The sequence below is a fragment of the Borostomias antarcticus genome (genome assembly GCF_949987555.1).
Source record: "Borostomias antarcticus genome assembly, chromosome: 19".
NCBI lineage: Eukaryota > Metazoa > Chordata > Actinopteri > Stomiiformes > Stomiidae > Borostomias > Borostomias antarcticus.
This window is the reverse complement of record NC_140252.1, coordinates 7,427,490-7,454,198: the sequence shown is the minus strand read 5'-3', so window position 1 is coordinate 7,454,198 and position 26,709 is coordinate 7,427,490. Positions and strand designations below refer to the sequence as shown.

The window sequence follows — 26,709 nt, the reverse complement described above, 5'->3', positions numbered from 1 at the left end:
GTGGGGGAGAATGGAGCAGTTTCATCTTTATTAAAGAAATAAAGCAAGAATAGAGGTTCCTTTGTTCCACTGTGAGTCTGTGGATGTGTATTGTTGGCCTGGCCTGTCGCGGGGGGATGGGGGAGCAACAGGGTGTGAGAGGGTCTCTTATCAAGATCTCTCACATTCCAACCTGAGGCAGAGTGTCCCACAATATCACAGAACTGTTTTGTGGTCAGTAGAACGGTCAGTAGGCTGTAATGTCCTACACCACTACAATATATATATATATATATATATATATATATATATATATATATATATACATACATATATATCTTCTTCAACTATGTTCAGATTTCAATGTATGAGACCTCATTTGAAAGTTTACAATCTGTACTTTCATAATCTGTAAAAAACTGAAAAATGACCTTTGCCTAGTTGAGGACCAAATTACCAGCGGCGGTCACATATGACTTCCTATCCAATCAGAGGCAGAGTAGGGCGGGTCTTCCTATGGTGACGTGTTTTCCGCCGAGTTCGCAGGACTCATGAATGCGCGCCCAGCGTCCCCGAGGCTCGTTCACAGCACGTTTCAAATGGGCTCGATACAGGTATTGGTGGCTTCAAAAACAAAAAAACCCAATTGAATTAAAAGTTTATATTGATTAGATTGGTCTCTGATGCTGAATGATACCCAGAAAAATTTTGTTTTCCATTTCTAGCCCTATCTATCATAATCCACAAACCATGGGAAATAAGGGTCTTGGGCCACATGCCGTCACGTGACTTGCAATACCGAGCTTGGCCTGAAAGCCCATGGTGGCTTCAATGCGCCAAGCTGATCCTGGGGGCTTGGTGGAGTGTCACGAGATTCTGATGTGGCATTTCAAAATAAAAGCCTTCTAAAGTCTCAAACTGCTTAAATCAGGATTAAAAGAAAACTACCCAAGATGCCACGGGTTCTATGCAACACAGTGGTAGTAGACCCCCCCTGGGTCTGACCTGTGGAGTTTCACGGGATTCTGATGTGGCATTTCAAAATAAAAGCCTTCTAAAGTATCAAACTGCTTAAATCAGGATTAAATCAGGATTAAAAGAGAACTACCCAAGATGCCACGGGTTCTATGCTACACAGTGGTAGTAGACCCCCTCTGGGTCTGACCTGTGGAGTTTCACGAGATTCTGATGTGCCATTTCAAAATAAAAACCTTCTAAATTCTAAAAAAACGCTTAAATCAGGATTAAATCAGGATTAAAAGAAAACTACCCAAGATGCCACGGGTTCTATGTTACAGAGTGGTAGTCGACCCCCTCGCGGTCTGACCTGTGGAGTTTCACGAGATTCTGATGTCGCATTTCAAAATAAAAGCCTTCTTAATTCTCAAAAACTGCTTAAATCAGGATTAAATCAGAATTAAAAGAAAACTACCCAAGATGCCACGGGTTCTATGCGACACAGTAGCTGTGTTCGGAATCGCTCCCTATTCACTGTGCACTGTGCACAGTGCACTATATAGGGCGTCAGCCATTTTGTTTGTAGTGTCCGAATTCTCCACGGAATTTTCGTTCCCTATATAGGCCACTATTTATTACCCACAAGTCACCTTGATTTCCAGGGTACAGTGCATGTACCCTACATTTTCTCCGGTACACCACAATGCAATGCAGTTGAGTTGTCTCGCGAAGAGGGCTGTGAACGGAGGATGGCGGCGGCAACTTTCGTGTATAAACTGAAGGAACTCTAGCTTGCGGAGCTAAATCGTGAACATGTAATGTTTGTAAACATGTTACTTGATTGTGCGCTTCAGAGCTAGCTAGGTAGCGCGGCTATAGCCAAAGAAAACTACCCAAGATGCCACGGGTTCTATGCTACACAGTGGTAGTAGACCCCCTCGCGGTCTGATTCGTGGAGTTTCACGAGATTCTGATGTGGCATTTAAAAATAAAAGCCTTCTAAATTATCAAACTGCTTAAATCAGGATTAAAAGAAAACTACCCAAGATGACACGGGTTCTATGCAACACAGTGGTAGTAGACCGCCTCCCGGTCTGACTCATGGAGTTTCACGAGATTCTGATTTGGCATTTCAAAATAAAAGCCTTCTAAAGTCTCAGAAACTGCTTAAATCAGGATTAAAAGAAAGCTACTCAAGGTGACACTCCACTAATAAGACCGGGAGGGGTTCTCCTACCACTCTGTAGCATAAAACCTTGGCATCTTGGGTAGTTTTCTTTTAATCCTGATTTAATCCTGTTTTAAGCAGTTTTTGATAATTTAGAAGGCTTTTATTTTGAAATGGCACATCAGAATCTCATGAGATTCCACGAGTCAGACCCAGAGGGGGTGTACTACCACTGTGTCACATAGAACCCGTGGCATCTTGGGTAGTTTTCTTTTAATCCTGATTTAATCCTGATTTAAGCAGTTTGAGACTTAAGAAGGCTTTTATTTTGAAATGCCACATCAGAATCTCGTGAAACTCCATGAGTCAGACCGGGAGGGGGTCTAGTACCACTGTGTAGTATAGAACCCGTGACATTTTGGGTAGTTTTCTTTTAATCTTGATTCAATCCCGATTTGAACCTTTTTTTTAAGGTGGACCGTATAATTCCAAACGGGTTCTGAGAAACGGGTTCTAGCTTCAGCGTCGTCATGGGCGAACTGTTGGATACTGCATTTGCTGTGCAACTTATTCCATTGTCCAGTTCATTGTCCAAATCTATTTGCCAACAAACTGTTTGAGAGCCAGCACACCTTAATCCCTTAGTCCCTTAATCAAAAACATTTTTCAAATATCACCTAACCTCTCCAGCACCTCACCAATATCAATTCTTTTCTCTCTTTAGAGAAGAGTAGAATCCATTACAACAACTATTGCTTACAATGTTTTATCGTTGTTTTGTAATATTATATATAATAATAATAATATAAATGCTGCATGTAGTTAAAGAAAGTGTTATTGAGTTTTTCATATGCAAAAATTGACTGTAAATCCACTTTAAAGCTGATATTTCAAATAATAACTGACTGAGGGAAAGTGCCCCCCCCCCGCGCCCATGGGCGGTTCGCCTCTCTTCTTCAGTTTTTTGAGTCACCAGCCGCCACTGATTATATATATATATATATATATTTATATATATATATATAAAGTAGTTGTGTTGATAAATATGCATAGTGTATTGATGTACTGGGCGAAAATGTATTATATTTTAATTACGTTAGCTTATCGTAACATTACGCACACAGAAATACTAAAAAAAGTGCCAGAAACAAGCCGGCGGTGTGATTAGTTGATTCCGCTGTCACATTTGATGACGTGCAGAGGAGTTCCCCTCCCCTCCCCTCCAGATGAAGCGAAACAGGAAATTGCCCCTCCCCTCCAGTTTTCTGACCTGCGTCAATAGGCTTTTTCAATTTTCTATTTTTAAAGGAGCGTATGCAAAAATCGACAATTGGAAAAACGAGTCCAAATAGACAAATTTCTATTTGCTATTTAACATCAGTTATAGAAAATGCAAAATTGAAATATTGCAACCAATTATGTATTATTCCATTTAATCACGTCATTGATAAAATTAAACTGACAAACGTTACACGGACCCATGCCTAATCTAATCCTGGCTCAAAAAATGAATGGATGTGAATGGCCGGCCGTGTTTGGGCAGCTCGTGGACCTAACCTGTGATTCGGATCCACTCCACAATTTAATGGTTTCTAAGTTTGACCATGGTACACCCTTCCACCGAGTTTCGTGAAAATCGGTCCAGTAGTTTTTGCGTAATCCTGTTAACAAACACACACACACATGCCACCGAAAACATTAGCCTACCTCTCGCCCTGCGCTGTCGCTGGGGTGGAGGTAACAAGAATCACAGGCAGTAATGTAGTGAGCTTATAACCACAACATGAAATGATTTCAACAAGTTGAACAGAAATGTTTTGAGGGTAACACAGAGGGTTGTGATAATGTAAAGGGGATTTGACTCAGACCAACATTAATCTATGCTACATGTAGGCCTACAAGAAAAACATAACATAAAATCGAAAACGGAAAATAGTAAGAAATATGTTTTGGCGTTGTCAACCTAACGTGATGTGGCAATGTTCTGTCCCATTCCTTTTTATACCATTTGACCCTTGCAGCCTCTCGCACTCAACCACTTACCAGGTGACGTCAATAAGTCTGTGAGGGTTCAGGACTTGAGGGTGTAGGAGGGACATTGGGACTGGGCCCTAGCCTCACGTCCTCGGAGGAGAGCCTGGTTGATTTTGCTTGGTTTCCGGTCTAGAGCCTGCTGGTATTCTGTCACACACATGCCGAATCAGCAGCCTAACATCACAGTTTGACGGGGCTGAACTCACCCACACGTTTTTCAGGGGAGACGGTGCAGAGGCAGCCTCGTCAGCGGTGCCCGGGGACCACGTACAAGTGCTCAGTCCAAGTTCTGGACAGGGACAGGACTAAATAGCTTCTATTTGACTCAAAACTGTTCAAAGCAAGGCCATCTAGATTTTTTAGGCCAAGAGGAATCCAATGATGTCCACCTCTTGACATTTGGTCGATTTCACACACCACTAGATCAACGAGAAGATTACCAATTTCAACAACTGTACTTGGCATAGACGGATCATGGAAAAATGGGCCCCTGGGCCTGGACTCTTAGCCGGTAGACAAACATACTCCTGGAGCTTGCTCGATCGCCTTGTTGAGAGGGGTCAGGGAAGAATTTTTACAGCTCACTTATCTGGCCCCCGGGTGATTACAGTTTTTTTGCTTCCCTCTGGAATATGTAGAGAGTGGGTCGTATGCCCACCTCCCTTGTTCTCTGTAAAGCGCATTGTGTTGCCTCTGGGTATGAAATGCGCTATACAAATAAAGCTTTGATTGATTGATGGACGTTTAGAGGGGCCCCCTCCCTACCAGCTCCCCCCACCCCCCTACAGCCTCCGCCACAACTTCTGTTGTTCTCATCATTGTTCTCATCATTTGTTTTCTTTAAAAAACTGTAAATGCAGGGAACCTGCTGTAAAGCATCTTACTGCCTTGACTCTTTCTTTTCGGATCTTTCGTTTTGCTGCTTCGCTTAATATGTGACGGTGCTCCATTTTACATGTACGGTTCTTTGTCAAGATCAAAAAGATTGAACCAGTTGACCTTGTGACCTGCACCTGTGTGATCTGTCTCGAGTTCACAAAGTTTAATAGTGCCCTCTATAGACTCATTTTATAGCCTACTCATTTGGCCTACATTCCTACCCATTAGATTAACGAGTAGGCTATAGAAAATATGTGGCCCACACAAACTTCCCTCTTTTAAAAAAAAAAAAGATGTGGGCTATAAACTGTTCAAAATATTAATGTTTTCTTTAAGATTGTGTAAGGAATCTCACCCTAAATCTCTATCGGTGTCCTTGCAACAAGAAATGCAAGGGACCCCCTGAGGTCTTGGGCCCCTGGGCCTGGTAGGACGCCCTGAGGTCTTTGGCCCCTGGGCCTGGTAGGACCCCCTGAGGTCTTGGGCCTGGGCCCAGTAGGCCCGTTCGGTAATGTGTCTTTGATTAGGGGTGGGGGACACATGGTCCCCTGTGTATTGTTTCCTTTTTACAAAACAGTCCATCATTTTAAAAGTGTTTTTTATTTGAAATGACTGAAATACAAATAATATATTTTGTTTCAATTTACAATGACAGTTCCGTTGTAAACAAAAGTGGCAGATAGGTTAGATTAATTGGGTAGTTTTTCCTAACCACGCTTGCCTGTCGGTATAGACCAGGTTTGTCATGTGAGATGGCATCGTATTTATCCTCATTCACTACATTTTATCCACACAGCGTTATCGCTGATGCTACATTCTAGTGCAGAGCGATACATACTCTGGAGTAGGCCTGGTGGGCTACAATATTCACAGGCTCACTAAGGCTTTGAAAACAAAGGTTTGTGTGTGAAGTGGAGAGCATGCAATTAGCCTTGAACTGTCTCCCACTTTTACAATGGAATAGGCTACTTGCAAAAGTAAAATGCAATAAAAGGATTAAAGAATGTTGTTTCACTACCAAAGTTATTTATTTAAAAATGTTTTATGATGTATGATGTGACTTCTAAGTTCTACAGAGCAACACGGAAGCTCTGATTTTTTTAATTGATAAATTCAAACGGTAAAAAAATAAAATAAAATGAAGAACGAACTGATAGTTTAATGTACAACTACAGTTTGATTCTGACATCCAAACTTGAGTTGAAAAATCCCAAATCGGTCCACTATGCAATAGGCCTATTGGTCAACTGAGTGTATAATTCGGCTTTTATTATTATGACATTATTCTCAACGATGCGCTTCACAGCCACAGTCCCCCCATCACAGTGCTCCAACTCTAGCTGGCCAGATCCCTGTTGGACACATGTCCCCATCCCCGGAGCCCAGATACCCGCTCCCGCTAGCCTGTTGGACACATGTCCCCATCTTCGGAGCCCAGATACCCACTAGCCTGGTGGACACATGTCCCCATCCCCGGAGCCCAGATACCCGCTAGCCTGTTGGACACATGTCCCCATCCCCGGAGCCCAGATACCCGCTAGCCTGTTGGACACATGTCCCCATCCCCGGAGCCCAGATACCCGCTAGCCTGTTGGACACATGTCCCCATCCCCGGAGCCCAGATACCCGCTAGCCTGTTGGACACGTCCCCATCCCCAGAGCCCAGATACCCGCTAGCTTACATAATGAGTCAAAGGGACAACAATCCCTGAATTCAAAACTGGTCTGATGTCTTCAAACCTTCACCAACATTCACACAAATTATAACCATTGGTTATTCTGCAGGTCTAAATGGAATTTGGATTATGGAGCCAATATTTCTCCCTCAAGGTGAAGGATACACCTTTGCAGTGAACCATCTCTAAATGACAGTGCTTTTCTAGAAGAACCAGAACCTCAAAAACACACTGTAGGCCTACTGGGTTCATGACTCACAAAGCCCACTGCTGCAACTATTCGGAGTGCAGAAAGAGATGAACCCTATACCACCTGCATGTCATGGAGGCTTGTTCATAATGGCCAAGCCCATACCCACCATAGCCATTATGAAGTAGGCTTTATCACTACTGGGCCCAAGGACCACAACAGAGACCGTTTCAAATATATATATATAAAAATATATAACCAGCTGAAATGAAGGCTAAATAATACTGTAGCTTTTACCTCAAAGTCAGACAAAAAAACAAACACAGACTTTATACTCTCGCAAAATGAAAATAAAAAAGACAGCGGCGCATGGCACCTTAGCTCTTCCTAGATGAAGAGTGTCAGTTGTGGCGTTGTTATATTCATAAGGCTTTCAGAAGATGGGTACACTGGAATGTGCTACGACAGAAAAACACAAAAGAAGTTGTATCCTTTGAACATTAACGTGAGTTTTCAAAATATATCTACCAGAGTCCCAATGGCTTACAAATGCCACTACTGTACTTCTAACCCTTGTGTTAGGTGATAGGTCAGGAACACTGGTCAAACTCTGAGACATTCTTATTCATATCAAACTCACTGATAAATGGTCATCATAGATACACTACTATACCTTCTCACCTCTGGTTTGATTCAACTGTCTTTTGCAGAAAAAGCGCTTTAAAGTGGAAGTCACCAAGGAAAGAGCGGCTTTGAACTGTGGGGCTGAAAGCCTAAATGAAAAGAGGCTAGAGAAGACGTGCTGGTGGAGCACATTGAGGAACTTATGGGACACTTACGCCCCCTTGTGTCAAATAAAGATAACTGCCATGGTCACGTTCTAAAAAGAACTGTTTGCACAGCAGTTTCAGTATACTATACTGGACATTTCTGAACACCCAAACCTCACTAAAAAGAATGTCATGATTTCAATCAATTTAGAGACTTTGTTTAGTTTATTTTGTCAACGGAAGCTACTATATAACCCCCCCCACCCCCCCCCCCCAAAAAAGAAAAAAGACAGAGCCCAAATAATAGGTCCTCCAGTCCAGTGTGTGAAAAACACACACACCCGCACACACACACACAAACATATAGGCACGCACACATGTAACACATACAAAGACACAGTGTGCGTACACACACGCAACCAGACCAACACATATATTGTGATTGAAACACAGTCCCGCTCAGACACCCGCGGGCCTGGGCTTGTTCACGGGTTCTCCTTCCAGAGGCCTGTCCAGAGTCAGTCTGACCGAGAGAGAGGAGGTCTCTGTAGAAAAGAGGGGCTGGGAGGTCACAGTCCGTGTCACTGGAGGGACGAGGTGGGGAGTAAGGAGGGCCCCTTCCTGTATAAACTGTCCCCTGGGGGATGGAGCTCTGTGTGTGTGTGCGCGCGCGCGTGTGTATATATATACACAAGGGAGGGGGGGGGGGTTGCTTTCCCTTCCTCTGTGGTCTTGAATGATGTCATGATGGGAGACGGCCAGTCCATGGGGTGTTGTGTGTGTGTGTGTGTGTGTACTATATACTGTATGTGTGTGTGTTTAGTCGTTATCCTCGTCGTCGTCTTCGCTCTCCTCGATGCCGTCGCTGTCCTCCTGCTCCTCGTCCTCCTCCTCCGTCTCTGGGATGTCCCACTGGGGGTGGTTGTCCAGGACTGCCTTCGCCTCGTGGACCTCCAGCTACAACACACACGCACACACAAGCACGCGCACACGGTCAGGATACCATCGACACACACTACGCTCTCCGTCTAGCAGGCGCGTGGCTCACCTTCAGAGGCTTGATCTGGTCCAGGCCCAGGTAGGAGTCGGAGCGCAGGATGACGGAGTACTGGTAGTTTCCTGTTTTGGAGGGAGCCGGGAACTTCAGCTCCACCTGAAGAGGAACACATTTACGTTTCCAATCAAGCATTCAATCAACGTCAACACATCAACGTTGCAACCTTCTAACAACTTTGTCACAATAACAATTCACACCGTGTCAATGATGTTAAAAAAAACAAATAAAAACAACAAGTTGTGGACTCCACAAATCAAATCATAGGCTGTTGAAATGCAGTTAACATTAACAAAGTTAGAATCTCACTGCGACATGAAGGCACAAACAACCGCCCATAACAATGATGGATCAACCTTGCCATTAAGATGACACATGATCATCTAATGGACACATTAGTAAACAGGATCCAGTAATTACAGTGCAATTACAACACAGCATGACGCTTAGCTTGGGGGTAAATATATTGTATTGTAGCAGCATGAGATTAGCATATAGCTTAAAGGGGTAGTTCAGAATTTTGGACAGAGGCTCATTTACTACTCACGCATAATGTTGTTGATCGATGGAAAACATTTTCAGCTGGTTCCATGCCGTCTCTGGTCCCGGCGTTAGCGGCATGCTAATGCTAGCGCAATGCAGTAGAAACGGCTAGCATTCAAAGACAACTCACGTAAACACTCCACAGTTCACCCAGATCAAATATGAGGACAGTCTGTCAGGGGCTCAGTTGAGTTTTTATACCACCATTTTTCAAGTCCAACTATCATTGAACCCATTTGTTTGTTGGGACCTCTATGGCTCTCTCTATATAGGGAGGTGAGGTGATGTGTAACTAGCCGGCACTATTGTCTTCACAACGACAAGGAACAGAAGAGTGGACTATTCTCTTATCAACACAACAAGTTGCAATGGGCAAGTTCGAGAGGGATGTCTGACTTTGATGTGGAGTTTAGTTTATCTGGAGATCCTTACTTGTTTGGAGTGTTTATAAGGGAGTTTTCTTTGAACGCTAGCCATTTCTGTTCGATTGTGCGAGCATTAGCATGTTGCACGCTAACGAGAGCTCTCTCTCAATCAACAACTATAGGTGAGCTGTAAATGACTTTATATGCAACTACTCATTTAATGAACATACTGTGATGAAAATAGCAAACTCCTAATCACCACCACAATGAGGATAGTTATTATGGCAGCTGTGTGAGGGGCCAATTATTATCCATCTTACTGCTGTAAAACATGGAGCCCACTCAATACAGCATACACACACACACACCTGACTGCTACTTATACATCAAGGGTTTCCTGTGTTAGCACCTGTTATTTACATGCTCATTTGACATGTGCTTGACATGTGCTTGACTGTTCAGTAGACATGTGGGCTCGGATCCCCTCCCCTTCCCCCTAACCCAGGTCCGTATCCTTTTCCTACCCCCACCCTACCCCTGACCCCTGCATCTACCTGGACCCAGGCACACTCACACTCACGCTCACACACACACAGACATACACCAGTCCTGGGCTCAGATCCCCTTCCCCTCACCCTAACCCGGGTCCGTATCCTTTTCCTACCCCCTCCTTAACCCAACCCCTGCCTCTATCTGGGCCCAGGCACATTCACGCACACACAAACATACACCAGTGTTTGCCATGTCTCTCCTATAAATGTTCTTAGCTTTATAAATGTTCTTAGCCGGTAGACAAACATATTCCAGGAGCTTGCTCGATCGCCTTGTTGAGAGGGGTCAGGGAACAATTTTTTACAGCTCACTTATCTGGCCCCTGGGTGATTACTGTTTTTTTGCTTCCCTCTGGAATATGTAGGGGTGGGACGTATGCCCACCTCCCTTGTTCTCTGTAAAGCGCATTGTGTTGCCTCTGGGTATGAAATGCGCTATACAAATAAAGCTTTGATTGATTGATTGATGTGCTTCACTGTTCAGTTGACATCACTGTTCAGCCACTGACTCCATTTTTCAGAATGTTACATGTATCCGCGCTGATCTTCTCCTCAGTGCCTACTGCTCTGTGGAAGCCCAGATGTGGAGTGAACACGCAACTCTCCCAAGGAATAATGACAACACAGCTTGAGGTTGCCAGGTGACAGGATGTGTGTGGGGATGCAGTGGATGCACATGCACACAGTCTTATTAATTGTTTCTGATGCTGTGTAACCAGGGCCCCGTTGTAATGAGACCATGGGGGTGTAACGATACACTAATCTCACGATACGATACACGATATTGGGTTGACGATAACAATACGATACGATACACTTAGGGCAGGTGTGAAGCGTTGCAGTAGCGCTGCTGTTCACACCAATAGTGCATTTCTCCACATTTCTACTCCACATTTCTACTCCACTACACTTTGTGAATTTAGAGCTTAACTATTGTAATATCATGGATAGGCCTAGAGACAAACGACGTGTTGGTTACCAGTGTTGTGTAGCCAGTGTTCACTGATATACAATAAACATATCACAATATTGTATTCAGTGGGCAGTGGCTAGTTGCAAAACTAGAATGGAGAAGTAAGACGCCTCCTTCCCTCCACTAGTCTGGGGGTCCACCTTGGGCAAGTGGTAGTACCCCCTAGCCCCCCTACCTGGGGTTACAGGAAAAAAAACCCAATGAAATTACAAACTAATGGAAGAGAGACCCGGCCCGGAGGAAGCCCGGGGCCCTCGTCTGGAGCCAGGCCCAGACGGAGGGCCCGCATGCGAGCGCCTGGTGGCCGGGCTTACCACGGAGCCCGGCCGGGCCCAGCCCGAAAAAGCCACGTGGAAGCACCATCTCCTCCTCCATCGTCCCGTGGACCCACCACCCGCGGGAGAAATTGTCGGGGTCGGGTGCGCTGCCAACTAGGTGGCGGTGAAGGCGGGGGACACCGACGGACCGGACCCGGGCGGCAAAGGCTGGCTCTGGGGACATGGAACGTGACCTCGCTGGGGGGGAAGGAGCCGGAGCTTGTGAGGGAGGTGGAGCGATACCAATTACACCTAGTGGGGCTAACCTCCACGCACAGCACCGGCGCCGGAACCAAACTCCTGGATAGGGGTTGGACCCTGTTCTTCTCCGGAGTTGCTCACGGTATGAGGCGCAAGGCAGGTGTGGCTATACTAGCTAGCCCCCAGCTGAGCGCCTCTGTGCTGGAGTTCACCCCAGTGGACGAGAGGGTCGCCTCCCTGCGCCTTAGGACTGTGGGGGGGGGGACTCTGACTGTGGTTTGTGCTTATGCACCGAACAGCAGTTCAGAGTACTCAGCCTTCCTGCAGACCCTGAGTGGAGTCCTTTTGGGGGCTCCTGCAGGGGACTCCAGTGTCCTACTGGGGGACTTCAATGCACACGTAGGCAATGATGGAGAAACTTGGAGGGGCGTGATTGGGAGGCATGGCCACCACGATCTGAACCCGAGTGGTGTTCTGTTGTTGGACTTCTGTGCTAGTCACGGTTTGTCCATAACAAACACCATGTTCGAACACAAGGATGCCCACAAGTACACCTGGCATCAGAACACCTTAGGCCGAAGGTCGATGATCGATTTCGTTATCGTATCATCTGATCTGAGGCCATGCGTTTTGGACACTCGGGTAAAGAGAGGGGCAGAGCTGTCCACTGATCACCATCTGGTGGTGAGCTGGTTTCGATGGCGGGGGAAACTTCTGGACAGACCTGGAAAACCCAAGCGTGTAGTGAGGGTGAACTGGGAACGTCTGGAGGAAGAGCCTGTCCGGAGAGATTTCAATTGCCACCTCCGGCGGAGCTTCTCAGGCATCCCTGTGGAGGTTGGGGACATCGAGCATGAGTGGTCGGTGTTCAAAGCCTCCATTGCTGAAGCTGCGGCTGGGAGCTGTGGCCTGAGGGCCATAGGTACCTCAAGGGGCGGTAACCCTCGGACACCGTGGTGGACAGCGGTGGTGAGGGAAGCCGTCCGACTGAAGAAGGAGGCCTTCCGGGTTATGTTAGCCCGGGAGACCCCAGAAACAGTTGCAGGGTATCGACTGGCCCGGAGGGCTGCGGCTTTGGCCGTGACCAAGGCAAAGCAGCGGGTGTGGGAGGAGTTCGGAGAAACCATGGAGAAGGACTTTCGGTCGGCACCAAAGTGTTTCTGGAAGACCATCAGACACCTCAGGAAGGGAAAGCGGGGGACCATCCAAGCTGTATACAGCAAGGAGGGGACACTGCTGACCTCAACTGAGGAGGTTGTTGAGCGTTGGAAGGAGCACTTTGAGGAACTCCTGAACCCGACTAATCCACCCTCTACGATCGAGGCAGAGCCGGAAGATGATGGGGGGTCGTCAATGTCCTTGGAGGAGGTCACTGAGGTAGTCAAACAACTCCACAGTGGCAGAGCCCCAGGGACTGATGAGATCCGTCCAGAAATGCTGAAGGCGCTGGGTGTAGAGGGGCTGTCTTGGTTGACACGCCTCTGTAACACTGCGTGGAAGTCTGGGTCAGTGCCGAAGGAGTGGCAGACTGGGGTGGTGGTCCCAATATTCAAAAAAGGGGACCAGAGGGTGTGTGCGAATTATAGAGGCATCACATTACTCAGCCTCCCAGGGAAAGTTTACTCCAAGGTGCTGGAAAGGAGGGTCCGGCCGATAGTCGAACCTCAGATCGAAGAGGAACAATGCGGATTTCGTCCTGGTCGTGGAACTACCGACCAGCTCTTCACTCTCGCAAGGATCTTGGAGGGGGCTTGGGAGTTTGCCCAACCTGTCTACATGTGTTTTGTGGACTTGGAGAAGGCTTACGACCGGGTCCCCCGAGAGGTCTTGTGGAGAGTTATGCGGGAGTATGGGGTGAGGGGGTCCCTACTTAGGGCCATCCAATCCCTGTACACCCAGAGCGAGAGCTGTGTCCGGGTCCTCGGCAGTAAGTCGTCTGCCTTTCCGGTGGGTGTTGGCCTCCGCCAGGGCTGCGCTTTGTCACCAATCCTGTTTGTGATTTTCATGGACAGGATATCGAGGCGTAGCCGGGGGGAGGTGGGTTTGCAGTTCGGTGAGCTGGGGATCACGTCACTGCTTTTTGCAGATGATGTGGTCCTGATGGCATCAGCTGCCTGCGACCTCCAGCACTCTCTGGATAGGTTCGCAACTGAGTGTGAAGCGGCTGGGATGAGAATAAGCACTTCTAAATCTGAGGCCATGGTTCTCAGCAGGAAACCGGTGGCCTGTCCGCTCCGAGTAGGAAATGAGTCCTTACCCCAAGTGAAGGAGTTCAAGTATCTGGGGGTCTTGTTCACGAGTGAGGGAACCATGGAGAGGGAGTTTGGCCGGAGAATCGGAGCAGCTGGTGCGGTTCTGCAGTCGCTATACCGCACTGTTGTGACGAAAAGAGAGCTGAGCCAAAAGGCAAAGCTCTCGATCTACCGGTCTATCTTCGTCCCCACCCTCACCTATGGTCATGAAGGATGGGTCATGACCGAAAGAACGAGATCACGGATACAAGCGGCCGAAATGAGTTTTCTCCGGAGGGTGGCTGGGGTCTCCCTGAGAGATCGGGTGAGAAGTTCAGTCATCCGGGAGAGACTCGGAGTAGAGCCGCTGCTCCTTTGCGTCGAAAGGAGCCAGTTGAGGTGGTTCGGGCATCTAGTGAGGATGCCTCCTGGGCGCCTCCCTAGGGAGGTGTTCCAGGCGTGTCCGGCTGGGAGGAGGCCGCGGGGTAGACCCAGGACCAGGTGGCGGGACTACATCTCCGCACTGGCCTGTGAGCGGCTAAAGATTCCCCAGGCAGAGCTGGTTGATGCTGCTAGGGAAAGGGATGTCTGGGGCTCCCTGCTGGAGCTGCTGCCTCCGCGACCCGACCCTGGATAAGCGGATGAAGATGATGATGATGATGACAATATTGTATTCACCATGACGATACGTATTGTGACGTTTCAGTATCGCGATATATTGTTACACCCCTATGAGACCACGGCCTCAATGGGCTCCCTGGCTGAATAGAGGCTGGCTGAAACAGCGCACGCACGCACGCACGCACACACACATACCTCTTCGGTGTCTCTGAGCGTGCAGACGTGATAGGGCATGGAGACGAGGGTCTGGTCGCGGCGGTCGGCGATGTAGAGCCACCACCACTCGTGCTTCTCCTCTGGGAAGTACAGGCTGTACACCGGGTGGGTGACCTTGGACTTGGTCTCCAGCAGAGCACGTTCCCGCCGCTGGATACTCTGCTGCAGGGCCTCCCACTCCTGCGCGCGCACACACACGCGCGCACGCACAGGTTACAAGATGTTTGTTTTTTTTCACACACACACACACACACACACACACACACACACACACACACACACACACACACACACACACACACACACACACACACACACACACACACACCACACACCACACACCACACACCACACACCACACACCACACACCACACACACACACACACACACACACACACACACACACACACACACACACCTCCTCATCGTCCCCGGCAATCTCGTCCACCTCTGTGTCACTCTGCTTGTCGCTGTCCTCGTCCCTCTCGCTGGGCGTGTCTTTGTTACCCTCCCCCTCGTCTGATTCGCTGCCCTTATCTGACCCCTCCTCATCCTCCTCCTTCGCTGTGGCGACCACCTCCTGAGTGAGAGCAGAAGAGGAAAACAGAACACGCTTAACTAGACGTGGTGGACCATCGCCCACAGATGCATTGTGCGGTTTGGTAGTGCTGCATTGGTTAGCTCGGGGGTGGCTCTGTGGGTGGGGTTCGGGCTTTCCCCCCACACCCTCCAGTCCAAACCCTGTGTCTCTAGTGCCCCCACAGAGAGCTGGCTTCACTCAAAGTTTGGTTTTATTCGTGGATCCGCCCTGTGATTCGGATCCGCTCCAAAGTTGAATGGGTTCTTAATTGGCCCATGCTACACCCCTCCACCTAGCTTCATGAAAATCGCTCTGGTTTTGCATAATCCTGATATCAAATAAACCAATAGATACATTAAAAAAACACACGGCACCGAAAACATGACCCCTCGCCCTGCGCTGTCTCTGGGGCGGAGGTAGCTCTCTCAGATTAATGTCGCACAGAAATGAAAAAAGCATTCTGTCCCATTTTGGTTCATATAATTGGTCATAGTGTTCACCTATTCAACGATGTATGCCAAAATTCTACTTTTGTTGTAATCTTATATCAAAGTATATAATTTCTTACTTCCTGGAAAACGGTAGGTCACGTGCAATGATGACAGGTACCTTAGATTTTAGGCCAATCTCACAACATCCACCCGTCGATCAACGCTATCCTTCCATCTAATCTGTCTTCTTCTTTCTTTCTTAAAACCCGTCCACTTGTCAATGTTCCAATCAAATTCTATAAACATTATGCCCCACCCTCATAGCTTGTTTGCGTCGGAAATACGTCAAACTACGGAAGTAGTTCTAGATCTAGATCTCAAACATCCGTTTCTGTGCAACTTTAAAGGATCAGAGTGGGATTGTGGGATCTTTAGTGACATCTAGTGGTGAGGTGGCAGACTGACCCATTCAGACTACTCGTTTGTCTTTCACGATGGTCACCATGTCAGATTAGGTGATCACAGTTGCATAAATTCTTGCCGTGTCGTGGCCGGGACACGAATGATCCCGACAAATCATCATCATATGCTGTCTTTCACGACCATGCGCATCATTACGCGAGTTAAGGTAGTCTGGTGAAGAAACTGTCCGTCATGGAGGAAGTATTGTATGCACTGTATTCAAGCTTTATTTATAATTGACATTATGGTGGCGGGGTATTGTGCCAAATAATTCTGACTCCCCAGCGGAATCTGACTCCCCGTCACCATCTTTGAGTTTTGAGTTATCTTTTGACGGCCAAAACCATGATATTCAGGCTACCACAACTAGGCTATATATAAACTACAGTTGAAGTATTACATTTTCATCTGGGATTCATCCCTTTTATCTACCGACTCAGTAGCCTACCATCCAGTGACCTAAAGATGCAGGCTAACCACAATAAATGTGGATGGATGGATAAATAATGACTTAATATGAATGTAGGTTAATTACTTTAATGTAAACTATTATGTAGGTTCCAATTCCAAGTGCTCTCGTAGTTATAGCAGTAACTAGCCATGGGTTCGCATTGCAATGTGATCATCTTAAAACCTAAAATAGCCTCGCTCTTTGTGACAGGTTGCTCCTCTTGTTCTGGTCTTTGCTGAGTGGTAGAAACTGTGAACACTTGTTTTGTCAGAAGATCACAGATCAAACTAAACGCGAAGGGGAGTGGGATTCTGCCAGGGAGTCGGAATTCAGCGTAAGCTGTGTTGCTCAGAGTCAAAGAAGAAAAATTAAATGAAGGAAAAAGGATCCTGGTGTATTGAAGAGGACAGTATGGGCCGTCGTGTTGAAACTCTATAGCAACGGAATAGTTTTATGAACTACCTTTCTTGGAGTTCACTAAAAACGATATCAAGACACTGAAATAGTAGGTATTTATCCCATAAATATTTCCTGATGATGTAACTGTTGTATAAAAGCAATAACTCACTGGAGGGTTGTGGTATTTGGGCAATATACCGCAGCACCACAGCACCTGCGGAACATTGGCCAAATACCACAACCCCCCTGCTTCATTCTAGCTTCGGTTTGCTTTCTACTATCGGTCTGTTATTCTATTTTTTTTAAATTTTAGAATCAGTCCTTTTACAGAGATCCCGCTAGATTGCCGCAACAGGACCCCTCATTACGACGGCTCTGAAGGTTATATGGGACTGGCTGTTTGGGGGCCCAATCACTAGGGGGCGCTGCTCCACTGAGTAGAGTCCTACAAAAGACGGTGTGATACAGTTGTCTGCCGTTTGACTGTGCAAGTTCATGTTACGTAGGCTCTGCTGGTTTTCAGTGAATCAAACAAAGCCGCCATTTTGATAGCATGCTGGTGTTGCGCTGAAAAAGGGCCGTCTGCTGACCACGCCCACTGCTCCCTATGACCCATGCTCCAGTTGACCCACGCTCCAGAGGAAACTAAGCAGCAGACAGGGAGAGAGCAGACAGGGAGAGAGCAGACAGGGAGAGCAGACAGGGAGAGCAGACAGGGAGAGAGCAGACAGGGAGAGAGCAGACAGGGAGAGAGCAGACAGGGAGAGAGCAGACAGGGAGAGAGCAGACAGGGAGAGAGCAGACAGGGAGAGAGCAGACAGGGAGAGAGCAGACAGGGAGAGAGCAGACAGGGAGAGAGCAGACAGGGAGAGCAGACAGGGAGAGCAGACAGGGAGAGCAGACAGGGAGAGAGCAGACAGGGAGAGAGCAGACAGGGAGAGAGCAGACAGGGAGAGAGCAGACAGGGAGAGAGCAGACAGGGAGAGAGCAGACAGGGAGAGAGCAGACAGGGAGAGAGCAGACAGGGAGAGAGCAGACAGGGAGAGAGCAGACAGGGAGAGAGCAGACAGGGAGAGAGCAGACAGGGAGAGAGCAGACAAGGAGAGAGCAGACAAGGTGAGAGCAGACAAGGTGAGAGCAGACAGGGAGAGAGCAGACAGGGAGAGAGCAGACAGGGAGAGAGCAGACGGCGAGAGCAGACAGGGAGAGAGCAGACAGGGAGAGAGCAGACAGGGAGAGAGCAGACAGGGAGAGAGCAGACAGGGAGAGAGCAGACAGGGAGAGAGCAGACAGGGAGAGAGCAGACAGGGAGAGAGCAGACAGGGAGAGAGCAGACAGGGAGAGAGCAGACAGGGAGAGAGCAGACAGGGAGAGAGCAGACAGGGAGAGAGCAGACAGGGAGAGAGCAGACAGGGAGAGAGCAGACAGGGAGAGAGCAGACAGAGAGAGCAGACAGAGAGAGCAGACAGAGAGAGCAGACAGAGAGAGCAGACAGAGAGAGCAGACAGGGAGAGCAGACAGGGAGAGCAGACAGGGAGAGCAGACAGGGAGAGAGCAGACAGGGAGAGAGCAGACAGGGAGAGAGCAGACAGGGAGAGAGCAGACAGGGAGAGAGCAGACAGGGAGAGAGCAGACAGGGAGAGAGCAGACAGGGAGAGAGCAGACAGGGAGAGAGCAGACAGGGAGAGAGCAGACAGGGAGAGAGCAGACAGGGAGACCACATGCTGGGCAGTGACGACTGGGGATCAACAGAACGAGCTAAGCAAGTGGGCCGAGCCGTCACATCTCTGGTCTTCCGTGGGCGGAGAGAGAGGAGAGCTATTTGAGCGCTGTAGACTATTCACAACCAGCCAGGTGGGACAAGAAGCTGTAGTGAGTAGACAGTGCATTTATGGGCCCCAGCCCCATTTAAACGCCAAAATTGTCTTAGTAAGTTGTCTGTCTATAAGTATATACAGTAGGACCCCACTCATCCGAACTTCAGAGATCCGAACCTCCCGGTCTACCGGACAGGCTTAAAAAACTTTCTTTTTCTTTTTTGAGCCTGCTATCTGGTTACTGGTGGGATTTTCATTACAGTACTGTACTTGCATTTAAATCTGTCATAATAAACATGTAGCCTACTGTATACACTGTATCCTACTGTAAATAAAAACAGAACTATGTAGACCTACATGTTGCCTGTAGGCTGTAGCCTACTGTCACGTTTCATTTCTTTGTTACTCTAAAGTGGGAAAATGTCGAGCGCAAAACGCAAACGAGTCTGCTGCGAGAGCTGCATAGCCAGAAAGCGCGTCGGCAACTTGAAGCAGAGGAGCATCGAGTAATTTTTCATTCCCAGTTAATGGACTTCAGGAACACAGACGTGTTGTAAGCATGTAGATTAGCCTACTAGACCTACTGTATTTGTTAAATAATAGCCTACAGCCTAGGCTACGTTAGCCTACATCGGTTGTTTTAGAGACTTTCTTTTAGGCTACAGCCTTAGACACGACAACTTGTCTGTCATTTCATTTATTTATTTATTGATTATCATTGGGTTGTTTTTAGGCTATACCATTTTGTTCTGCGAATACAGTAGCCTATCAATGCAGCGTACGCCTCATTTGAGAATAAAGTACTGTATTTGATCAAAGCACGCACTCAAGTGGAAATTTGTTTTTTATTATAGGCTACTGTAGGCCTATTATAGGCAATTTTGATGCATTTTCACAAGTAATTAAGGGTATTAATCGGTCTATTATAAACCTATATGAAACAAGTGTACCACCAAACAATTTGGTGCATTTTAACATAAGTTTCAGTCATCCGGACATTTCAGAGATACGAACGACCTTCGGTCCCGTTGGGTTCGGATAAGTGGGGTCCTACTGTATCTATAATTCGACAAATTCCTAGTTGTTTCAATCACAAAACTCAGGATTAACTGGAGAAAACAGGATGCCTGAATAGCCTAGTTCCTCTGGCAAAGAAAGTGTGGAGGCGGAGCAGCAAACCCGACATGCCAATATGCAAATTACAGACATTTGAATGACAGACATTTGTTCAGAATTACTCACGGGATGTTGAATAACGCAACGCGGAAGCTAAACTGTATATTTTTGCAGGGAAAAGGTTACTTGTGTTGATAATGATTATACTAATTAAAACATACATGAACCACATTCTACAACAAAACGCCCCTTTAATAGGCAAAGAGCCAATCACATCCCTGCTGTGTGGTGCCCTTACGTTTCCTGCCACGTTCCCATTGGCCTGCTTAGACTTGCTGGTGGGCGGGGGAAGGGGCTTTTTCTTGGTCAGTTTCTTCTTCTTGGACTTTGCTGTCTTCTTGGCTCCTTTGCTCTTGTTCTGCCACACTTTGGTTTTGTTTTTACTCGAGTCGGCTTGCTGTGGAAACAAACGTTGAAAGACCGGAGATGTGACTCGACCGGAATGCCAACTGTGAAGAGCTTCCACAGGTTGAGCAACAGGAGGTGGACCTGGAGCCAAATCTAGTGGGGACAGACTCTTCTCTGACAATGTGCTGTTGTGCAGTTGATCACACAGCGTTGACGCTGATCAGCTGTGTGTGAAAGCAGCAGAGGGAAGGACAGGTACCGCAGCGTCCTCTGGGCTGGCCTCCTCTCCTAGACACGCCGTCGTCTCCTGCTCCTTCTCAAACACCTCCTACGCACACACATGCACACACACGCGCACAGTTAATAGTGCAGCCGGGCAGCTCACGGCAGCGTGACAGAACTCTAGCCTATCAGGACCAGCGGAAAGTTATTGCATCATGTTCCTTACCGCCATCCTCTTTCTCGTCAGGGTGACGGTAACCGTGACGATGGACCCGGCAGTGATGTTATTGCTGTCTTCGTCATCCAGGACTGGGAAGAGAGGAGGGGTCAGGAGAGAGGTCAGAGTTCATTCAAAACGGCTCTTCCCGTTAATGCTGTGGAACTTATTATGGGGGTTCCATCCAAGTCGCGGTCAATTCAGAGAACACGCCCACATCCTGCTCAAGAACCGTCAAATGAAAGATGGCGCGTCAGGTGGGTCCTGAATCCACACGCTCCACCCAGAACTCCTGCTGCGCCGGGCGCCTGGTGGGGGAGACGCGTCAGAGAGGGGGCGGCCCACCTCTCTAGGGTCCGGTGGCGGAGCGACCCGGGAGGAGAGACCCAGGAGGGAGGAGCGACCCGGGAGGAAGGAGGGAGGAGCGACCCGGGAGGAATGAGGGAGGAGCGACCCGGGAGGGAGGAGCGACCCGGGAGGGAGGAGCGACCCGGGAGGAGAGACCTGGGAGGGAGGAGCGACCCGGGAGGAAGGAGGGAGGAGCGACCCCGGCACCCTGAGCCTTACCCTGCAGCTTGGTGTCCATGGCGACATGCGGGAAGCTGCCGAGCACGGCCAGGACCTCGTCGTACTTCTCCTCCCCCAGGAAGCGCAGCAGCATCCGCCGGTCTGAGTCCTTCAGACCCACCAGGTCCTGCAGGCTGCGCACCTTATACTGAGAGAGGAGGAGGAGGAGGGAGGGAGGGAGGGAGGGAGGGAGAGAGAGAGAGAGGGAGAGAGAGAGAAGCAGGGAGGGAGAGAGAGAGGGAGGGAGAGAGAGAGGGAGGGAGGGAGAGAGAAGCAGGGAGGGAGAGAGAGGGAGGAGGGAGAGAGAGAGGGAAGGAGGATGGAGAGAGAGAGGGAGGGAGGGAGAGAGAGAGAGAGAGGGAGGAGGGAAAGAGATAAGCAAGGAGGGAAGGAGAGAGAGAAGTAGGAAGGGAGGAGGGAAAGAGGGAGGGAGAGAGTGAGAGAGAGGGAGGGAGGGAAGCAGGGAGGGAGAGAGGGATGGAGAGAAGCAGGGAGAGAGAGAGAAGCAGGGAGGGAGAGAGAGAGAGTATTACACCCACATTCATATACCGAAATGTGCACACACACACACACACACACAAACGTTCATGTGATCCTGTGAAGGCGCGCACACACACACACACACACACACACACACACACACACACACACACACACACACACTAGGGCTGCACAATTAATCGAAATCGCGATTGTGACCTCCGCGATTAACTAATCGCAAAAGGCCGCAATTAATGTGATTAATAATTTGGCTTTGAATTGAGTGTGCTAGGACTACACGGACGAATCACAGGCGCTTATGCTGTCTGACCAATCACATGCGTTCCCGCTGAGTGCGCTGTGCGTAGCAATTTCACTGAGAAGACAGATGGCAGTAGGTCAAGACAAGTGTCACAAGAGTACCTGCAGCCATTGAGTAGTGAAAAAATGAGCGAAAACGAGGTCAGTGAGTTAGTAGCAAGAAAGGGATCAACGTCCGTGATTTGGGAGCATTTTGGTTATTATATATTAATATTATATATTAAATATTAATCACAATTATTAATCGCAATTACCATTTTGAAGCAAATAATCGCAATTATTATCTTTTCTCATAATCGTGCAACCCTAACACACACACACACGTTCATGTGATCCTGTGAAGGCACACGCACACGCACACGCGCACACACACACACACACACACACACACACACACACACACGTTCATGTGATCCTGTGAAGGCACACACACAGTCAGTCCAGACCTTCTTGGAGATGCAGTAGCGGAGGTGCTCCTCCTCAAAGTGTGGCAGCTGGAGCAGGGGGGACTTGGCCTCCTGCAGGCCCTGGACCATCATCTGGGTCAGCTTCATGCAGTTCTCTATGGACACCAGCCGGGGGGCGTGGAACCCTGGAGGCATCGCACACACGCGTTAACACACTCACTGCCCTTTCCCTGAAGAGTAGACACCCGTGTGTGTGTGTGTGTGTGTGTTTGTGTGTGTGTGTGTGTGCGTGCAGATCTGCAAACTGTAGAGTAACGAAAAGGGTGAGAAGATCCGAAACCAAGTTCAGGTTGGGGGGTCCGGGGGCGTCCTCCACCGGAATAAGTGATTTTAATATGCAAATCAAGCTCTTTGGAGCGTTTTGAAAGTGGGATTTCAGTGTGTGACTCATGCTAGGCACATAGTACCCCCATCCCATATTATACTACTAGATATATTTTGGTTTGTCTACTTTCTTAAAATACAGAGAAAGGGTTGATGTGTGCCGGCCTCCCCTCACCTCAATGTTCACCTCCACGTTAAGCCACGCCCACTACCATTTACATCTCCCTGCTGAATCTAGCTGTGCTGTATGCAAGGAGTCTTCCTCCTTAAAGGACTACTTCACTGCCGGGAATGTGAAGGTCAATTGAAATTGTGTCACCTATGTAGTAGAAATGTGCAGTTATTTGTGAAATGTGTGCTTTATGGCCAGAGAAAAGACAGAAAATGTATTTTTGCTCAATTGGAAGAAACCTACAACTACCACAATGCACTGCGCTCGCTGCCTGCCGTGGCCACACCATGGGCGGTGCGTCAAAGCCGTGAAAACTATTAGTTGTGGACCCAGATGAGGAACCGGCCATCTTGCGCTCAACCTTGAGGAAAATGCATTTGCCTACAAGCCTTGATCCCAATATTTTAAAGCTAATAACTCCCAGCTATAGTCATCTGCAGGCCAACCATGCATTTACTCCAAATGGTTCAAGAAGAGCTTTCAATTAAGCTACTTAAGTAGGCTGCTTTAGGTTTCATTTATATATTGGTAGTATACAACATAAAACATATATCAGACCTGCACTCCTGAGAGTGAAAAAGGTGACAAGGTCCAAAACCAAGTTATGGTAGGGGGGTCCGGGGGCATCCTCCCCTGGAATACATTTTTAGTGATTTTAATATGCAAATGACGCTTTTTGGAGCGTTTTGAAACTAGAATTTCTGTGTGCGAGTAGATACATGGCTCTTGCGAGGCGCATAGTATATCCATCCCAATTACAACCCCAAATACAATTATGTAGATATCAAGATTCACAGTTGAAACATTTTAATCAGAATTTCAATGTTTCTTTTTCCCTAAAAAGAGAACAAATATCTCATAAAAGGTTGATTATTTACTTAAGCAACCAAACAATTACTTTTTTACACATTATTCTCCCTGTTGCCTCTCAAAAAAGACAACCAACCTCCATTGCCTGAAATGCAGGAAAGAATGAGACAGGGAGACATGAGCTTTTAGGGATGCTCCGATCTGATTTTTTTGGGCCGATACCGATTATTTTCCTCAGGATCGGCCGATACAGATACCAATTTATAAAAAAAACACACACAAAAAATGACCCATATTATTGTATCGATATGATGACACTGTCTTTGCTTGCATATTTTTAGATTAAGGTTGCCAGTTATTATCACTTATTAACTGATGAATAGGCCCTCCAAATATTATTCTGTATATATCAGATTCAGTAGACTTCATACTTCAGTATACAGTATACCATTCGGACCAATGCCAAGTGAGTAAAAAAAAAAAAGAAGTTGTTTTTTGTTGTGTAATTGTTTTCCGTGACTTTTATTTTGGAATTCCTTGAAAGAAAGCTACCGGACAAGTTTCGTTTCTGCTTGAGGGGCAACTAGTAGTGTCCTCTATCCTAATTTTAGCAGCAGCAGCTTTGGAGATATTTGGGCTGTATGAAAAAACGCTGTATGAGGATCCTGGGAGAAAACTTGCGCAATTGGAATGGATGTTGGACGCTGTTGACATGATGTTATTCAACTGGAGATCAAGCAACGTTACATCCAACAGGATCTGTAGGATTTTGTCTGCTGTGGTTAGTCACTATTTCACGTTCTGAATAGAATTGACCCACCACTACTCTATAACATTTAGCTTGTAGCATCCAAGTTTGTACTTATATCTATGCCAAGCTAACCAGTTAGTATTATCCAATAAGGTTTATTCTAGCCTGAACATCAAACGCAGTCATTCTCCCCTCACCCCCCCCCCCTTTTTGGAAAACTCCCCGGATCTGCACGATTCATGTGAATGACCCAATTGACAAAAAAAACGGCGATTGTAGTTAAAGGCGACTAGTTTGCAGGTATGATATATGCTATTTTGTGACAGTAGTTCAGCATCTCAAGTGTTTGCCCTGAACCTTTTCCCCAAGTAGAAATAATTGGGTCTAATCCAGAAGTGCAGCGGTCCATTTCACCCCACACCACAAACGCTCACGTGCTGAGCTGTGGGGGCATAAGGTCCTTACACACCTAGCGCCATTTATTCACACGAGAAATTAGCAAATAATAGAATTACCTCCCATGAATGAAGACGTTGTACACATCAACGGACGGCCCATAGAAATGCCCCAGAATTACTAAAACTACCCTATCTAATAAGGTTGATGCTAGCCTGAACACCGGCGGGAAGGACAATCTCATAGCAAAAACAGATAATATACAATTCCATTCATTCCCCCCTCACTCACTCAGAGGACCCTCCACCCCCACCCCCTTTTTAAAAACTCTCTGTTTGGGAGGGAGGGAGGAGAGACCCTCTCCGAGTTTGCAGGTGTGTGTGTGTGTGGTGAGGGGTACCTCCTCTGCTGTTGGCCATCATAGTGAGTTTGCAGGTGTGTGTGTGTGTGTGTGTGTGGTGAGGGGTACCTCCTCTGCTGTTGGCCATCATAGTGAGTTGGCAGCCGACGTTGACCATCTCCTGCAGCAGCGCGGGACTCTTCCTGACCACGAACCTCTGGTCTGAGAACAGAGACGCCGCGGGTCACAAACACAGAACACAGACGTGGGTCACAAACACAGAACACAGACGTGGGTCACAAACACAGAACACAGACGTGGGTCACAAACACAGAACACAGCAGCACTCTGAGTCTCTTTGAGAAAAAGATCTCTTTTCCAAGGGAGCGTACAAAAAACACATACAATAAAATAAAGATACAGAAATACATGGTACAATTTACAGAATGTGCAAAGTTGCTACACACTTAATGACTTTTACATACTTGTAACATAGTTAATTGAAATGAGAAGCAGCACTGTGAGTGTGTCGTACCCTCCTCTATGTCCTCAGACACATCCATGCGGGCCAGATGGGCCAGAAGCAGGACCCGGGCCTTCAGGCTGTACGGGTAACAGAACGGAGGCTCCTTCTTCTTCACGTTGATGTTCCCCAGCTCACGAATCAGCTGCAGCAGAGAGAGAGAGAGGGAGAGGGAGAGAGGGGGGGGGGAGAGAGAGAGAGGGAGAGAGAGGGGGGGAGAGAGAGAGAGAGAGGGAGAGAGAGGTCAAACAGTTTTACACAGCCCACGAACAGCCACACTCTCTCACACACACACACACACACACAACACACACACACAAAGAGAGAGGGAGTTCACAGTTGGTGTGTTACCTGTGGCACCTCAATGTTGTCTGTTGGACGTATTGTGGCTTCTTTATTGCTTCGAGGGTCAAACTCAAACGCCGCCGTCAACACCATTGCTAATCCTTGGTAATAAATGTCAAAGGTCGAAGAGGTCATATAGAGGTCCTAACCCAATTGCAGCGAAATTCAGCTCTAACATGTACAGCACAACTGGACACCTATCAGTAGAGGTCATATTCTGACTGTTGGCTGACCATTAATCCATGACTGACCAAATTACAATCTTTTCCAACCAAGTACATTTGAATGGAATTTGAATTCTTGTTATCAATTCAATATCTTATCAGCACTCATCGATTTAGCTCAATCCAGTTCCTAGGTACACAACTAGACATTATAAGGTTC

General features: G+C 47.6%; 1 protein-coding gene across 1 annotated transcript in view; it reads right to left on the bottom strand.

The window, feature by feature from the left end:
• Positions 1-7,932: 7,932 nt before the first annotated feature.
• Positions 7,933-26,709, bottom strand: part of sec63 (SEC63 homolog, protein translocation regulator) — a 26,136-nt gene continuing 7,359 nt past the window's right edge. The window contains exons 9-20 of the mRNA XM_084454175.1: positions 26,332-26,426; positions 25,993-26,125; positions 25,587-25,679; positions 22,644-22,789; positions 21,397-21,544; positions 20,839-20,921; positions 20,650-20,718; positions 20,281-20,439; positions 15,145-15,306; positions 14,705-14,905; positions 8,702-8,806; positions 7,933-8,610 (exon numbers count right to left, since the gene is read on the bottom strand). Of these exons, the coding sequence (XP_084310301.1) occupies positions 8,473-8,610; positions 8,702-8,806; positions 14,705-14,905; positions 15,145-15,306; positions 20,281-20,439; positions 20,650-20,718; positions 20,839-20,921; positions 21,397-21,544; positions 22,644-22,789; positions 25,587-25,679; positions 25,993-26,125; positions 26,332-26,426 (1,532 nt within the window). The 3' untranslated portion in view covers positions 7,933-8,472. The remainder of the gene's footprint in view (positions 8,611-8,701; positions 8,807-14,704; positions 14,906-15,144; positions 15,307-20,280; positions 20,440-20,649; positions 20,719-20,838; positions 20,922-21,396; positions 21,545-22,643; positions 22,790-25,586; positions 25,680-25,992; positions 26,126-26,331; positions 26,427-26,709) is intronic.